Source organism: Aptenodytes forsteri, unplaced genomic scaffold (assembly GCF_000699145.1).
Source record: "Aptenodytes forsteri isolate BGI_AS27 unplaced genomic scaffold, ASM69914v1 Scaffold56, whole genome shotgun sequence".
NCBI classification, from domain to species: Eukaryota; Metazoa; Chordata; class Aves; order Sphenisciformes; family Spheniscidae; genus Aptenodytes; species Aptenodytes forsteri.
The window spans coordinates 6,480,416-6,485,424 of NW_008796213.1; the positions used below are offsets into that span (position 1 = coordinate 6,480,416).

The 5,009-nt window shown below is 40.4% G+C and overlaps 1 protein-coding gene across 2 annotated transcripts in view; it reads right to left on the reverse strand.

Moving 5' to 3' along the window:
- The window catches only part of GLT8D2 (glycosyltransferase 8 domain containing 2), an 18,504-nt gene that overhangs the window by 5,719 nt on the left and 7,776 nt on the right, over positions 1 to 5,009 (reverse strand). For both annotated transcript variants that reach the window (XM_019474412.1, XM_009288383.1), the window contains exons 5-6: positions 4,395 to 4,512; positions 2,105 to 2,189 (exon numbers count right to left, since the gene is read on the reverse strand). In XM_019474412.1, the coding sequence (XP_019329957.1) occupies positions 2,105 to 2,189; positions 4,395 to 4,512 (203 nt within the window). The remainder of the gene's footprint in view (positions 1 to 2,104; positions 2,190 to 4,394; positions 4,513 to 5,009) is intronic.

The window sequence follows — 5,009 nt, forward strand, 5'->3', positions numbered from 1 at the left end:
AAAGAAAAAAAAAAAGGGGGGGGGGGGGAAGGTTTTGAGGTTTTTTTGTACCGCTAGTCTTCTGCCAGGTCAACCAGCTGAATCAGCTGCTTCTGCAGCTGCACAACTGTAGATATGACACAAGTAACAGGAGCTGCCTGGGGACAGGAGAGGCCACTTCCGTCAGCAGCAGCCTACCATGAGCTGTAATGTGAAACTGCACCTTTATCCTGTGGCTCCAGAAGCACTATCAGCTGACATAAGCTGACACCCCTAATAAAAGAGAAAGTCCCATTTCCCCTGCCTTGACTCCTACCAGGGAACTAATTCAGGCTGAAAGTAATCACGGTGAACGCCTGCGCGGGTGCAAGGAGGGATGCAGGGGAAGCGGTGGGCTCAGCTTAAAGCGCTCATGAAACTGGAGCGTAAATGAAGACTGTAAAAACCTTTCAAAAGAGTTAAATATTGCTGTTGCCCATTGATGACAGACAGAATAACAAAACCAAAAAGCAGAGATAACCACTGAATACACCCATGTTGAAGAAACTGTCTTATGAAGGCTATTGCAAATTAAAATGAGACAGGCGGAGCAGATTAATCGTATTTTACAAAGCAGCTAATAGTGGCCCCTTTAAGTGCAGGTGTTCTGAAACGTGCCACTGAAGAGACAAAACTACAGAAAGGTGCAGAGAAGCAGAGGAGAATGAAATTATATTTTGTCATGTGTAAATTCACTGATCTTAATGTTCTTACATCAAAGATTAATTTAGGCCAAAAAGTTTAACTTACAGTTATACTCAGTCCTTTCCAAAGGAAATTTTCATTGGAACATCCCTTTACTGTTTAGCAAGGATAGAGAAAATGGTTTTGTTGTCCCTCTGTACTGGGCCTGGCTAGGATACAGTTAACTTTTGTCACAGCAGCTCATATGGTGCTGTGGTTTTTGACCAAAACAATACTGATAGCGCCCTAATGTTCTAGCTTTTGCCGAACAGCGGCTGCGCAGCATCCAGGCCTTCTCTGTTTCTCACTCTGCCCCCCCAGTGAATAGATCAGGGGGTGCGCAACCGGCTGGAGGGGACTCAACCAGGTAGGTGACCCGAACTGACCAAAGAGATATTCCATGCCATATAATGGCATGCTCAGCAATAAAAGGGAGAAGAGGAGGGTCTTAGGGGGGTTAGCCAGCTTTTGCTCGGGAACTGACTTCTCTCTTCTTCCACTTATCCTTCGCTTATTAAACAATTATTTGTTTGTTTTATCTTGACCCTCAAGTTCTCTTGCTTTTATTCTTCCTTTCTTCTTCCCCCATCCCACTGGAGGGTGGGGATGCGGGGGAAGTGAGAGAACGGCTGTGTGGTGCTTAGCTGCCCACCAGGGTTAAACCACAACACTCTAATTAAAAAATATTATAAAAAACCCAAGAAAACAATATGATAAATCAAGGGCGAACAACAACTCTACAGAGGAAAAAAAATACACCGAGACACAGAAGAGGGGAAAAAAATAAATTAATCTTTAAAAAAAATAATTGTTCCTCTAATTAGATATCTTTGTATGAAAAATAAAAGATTTTTCAGGATTTGAATGTCTTCTAACTGCTCCCATTTGTCTAGGAACTCTGAAATCTTTGATCATGATTCTGCAAATTGCTATGGATTCTGAGCTGAAGATGCTCAAAAATCACATTTTTAGTGTTTAGAATTTTAACCCTCTTATTTGAGTAAATTCCTCTTGCTCTCAAGAACAGCAATTCTGGATAAGGAACTGGTAGCATTTGGGGAATTCAAATACTAGCAGGAAATGTACATCACATACTTTGCAATAAATATTGCAGCACCTAAGTGAAATCTATGATATCTTTCAGCAATTGACCAGATTCAATAAAATGAAACCCATACGTACAATTTTGATCAAAATCAACTATTCAAAAGATACGTGGAGAGAAGTTCTTCTTCAGACTTTCTTTTAAATAAACAAATAGATTATTTGTAGTTTTCCCAAGTGCAACACTCCTAGCAGCTGCCTCAGTTTCCGTTATATCTCATATTTCCAAATGACTGTAAAAGCTGCAATAACTTTGATTTTAATTCTGCTAGAAACTGCTTTTTGGATGACAGCTTACCTTGAACAATGGTATCATCATCCAAATATATTACTTTCTCATGCTTCTGGATAAGCAAAGGAAGATAAAATCGAACGAAGTTCAGCTATTAAACAGAAAAAAAGACTAAATGGTAAAGCTGTTTAATGTAGTAGTCTCACGCTTCTGTCTCTATTAACAATCAGTTTTAATTTCTCTCTTCATTGAGCACTAGTCAACAATCGTTTGCTTCCTCTCCCCCAGCTAGTATCTTTACTAGTATCTTGAACTCATTATTATTATTATTTATCCCTATTTTATTTACTATGGCTCTAACCAAGCAGCCCAAAACAGTTGCTTCTTCACAGAATCATTTAGGTTGGAAGGGGCCTTTTGAGATCATCGTGCCCAACCCCTCTTCTCAAGCAGGGTCCACGTGAGCAGGCTGCCTGGGACCGTGCCCAGTTGGGTTTTGAATAGCTACACAGATGGAGACTCAACAGCCTCTCCGGGCAACTTGCTCCAGTGTTTGACCATCCCCACCATAAAAAAAAAAAAAAAAAAAAAAAAAAAAAAAAAAAAAAAAAAAAAAAAAAAATTTTTCTTGCATCCAGAGGGAGTTTCGTGTATTTTAATTTGTGCCCATTTGCCTCTTGTCCTGTCAGTGGGCACCACTGAGAAGGTCTTGGCTCCCTTGTCTTCATCCCTCCCCTCGGGTATTTATACACATTGATAAGATCCTCCTGAGCCTTCTCTTCTCCAGGCTGAACAGCCCCAACTCTCTCAACCTCTCCTCGTATAAAAGATGCTCCAGTCCCTTAATCATTTTTGCAGCCCCGTGCTGGACTTGCCCCAGGAAGTCCGTATCAGGCTGAACACCCCAACTCTCTCAACCTCTCCTCGTATAAAAGATGCTCCAGTCCCTTAATCATTTTTGCAGCCCCGTGCTGGACTTGCCCCAGGAAGTCCGTATCTTTCTTGTACTGGAGAGCTCAGAACTGGACACAGTACTCCAGATGCAGCCTCACAAGTACTGAGTAAAGAGGAAGATCACCTTCCTGGACCTGCTGGCAATGCTCTTCCTAATACATTTTTACAGCATACATCATACAAAACATTTCAAATTTAACAGTGTCATCATTCCACTCTATAGGAATGATTTGACTGGTGGCACAGACGTGGAATAACAACTTCTACAATAGCAACGAAGAACACAGCAGAGGGAAAGGGAACTGAGAATGTAAGAACCATACTGGTTCAGACCATTTTACCCAGCATCTGCCTTCAGAGTGGTCCTAAGCAGACGCTCAGTGAAAAATAAGAATAGAGCAAGCATACAGAAAAGTTGCTCTAAGTATTCTCCTAACTTTCAGCTATTTTCAGCTCAAGGGATTTCCTGAACCATATGTGATCTGTTTAAACGTAAACTTCAGTCCTCACTGAATCCCTGTAAATTTTTACATTCACAAGACCTTTCAGCAAGGAATTCTAGAGGTTCAGTACTCATTGCATGAAAAACATGCAACATTTCTTGTTTGTTCTGACTGTGACTCCTACTAATTTAATCTAATGGCCATTAGTTCTTGCACTGGAAGAGACAGTGAGCAACCATCTCCCATCCAGTCCTCTGTGCCACTCAGTTCTGTAAACCTCTACTATTTTCACACTAGAAGTCACATTTCCAGGCTGAACCATTTTAACCCACTGATTCCTTGCATGAAATCTTTTCCATATATTAGAAACGTCAAAGGCTCAGAGAAGAATAAACATTCTGAACAGACTTGAACATGTTCCAGTAGTGCTACATCTTTTCCAGATAAGGGGATGAAGATTGCACATAGCATCTAGGGTGAGGGAAAACTATGGATTTGTATTGTGGCGTAATGATGTTCTCTATTTTGACCCTTACTCCTTTCCTAATAATTTCTAACATCTGATTTGCCTCTTCTGACAGCCATTAACATTTAGATTAGTCATTAGCCTCTGAATTAACCCTGGACATGAGCAGAATGCAGCCAACTCAGCATCATGGAGGCACAAAGAACACTATTAGATCTTCCCTCTAATAAACTGTGAATATATTCTTAAACATTCGACACATTCAAATTACCAAGTTTATGCCACCAAATAATGAGTTCCCGGCAGGACAGACAAGTTGCAAGGACCTTGTTATAGTGCACTTCTTCTTGAGTGAGGGCTTAACGTTTGGACCTGCAGTGGCTCCTCTGGCTTACACCCCCCCGTGTAATGGAACAGAGATCTAGGACATTTTAAAACCTGTAGTAAGTGTTAAAAACACTGAAAATTTGTTATGCAGTGTTCATTTACTCACAGGCTGCAGTAGCTCAGGACGCGATGCATCTTGTCTGATTTTTCCTTTTAGTACCATAGGGTTGAATTCCACAACCTTAAATTTTATTTCTTTCAGTTTAGAATTTTCAATCCATTTTCTGTGATAAAAAAGAAGTGATAAAAGAAATATTGAGTGTGTTGCAAGTACTTCCAGTATTAAATTCACAGACTCATAGGAGAACAAGAGACCTTGAAAGCTCACTCGATCTATTCTATCCCAAGACAGAATCACTTATGTTTACAGCTATTGCACACAGACATTTGTTTAACCTGTTCTTAAAAAAACAACAAAAAAAAAAACCAAAAACCCCCAAAAAACCCCAACAGCCAAAAAACCCAACAAAGCAAACATCCCACACCACTGCCAAAACCAGAGACTCCACGTTGCCCAAACAACCCATCTCTAACCATCGCTAGCATTAAATGCTATTTTTCTAGGCTTTCTTGCTATAGTTAAAGACCATTTTTTCTTATCCTATTGTCCTGGTTTCGGCAGGGATAGAGTTAATTTCCTTCCTAGTAGCTGGTACAGTGCTGTGTTTTGGATTTAGGATGAGAACAAAGTTGATAACGCACTGATGTTTTAGTTGTTGCT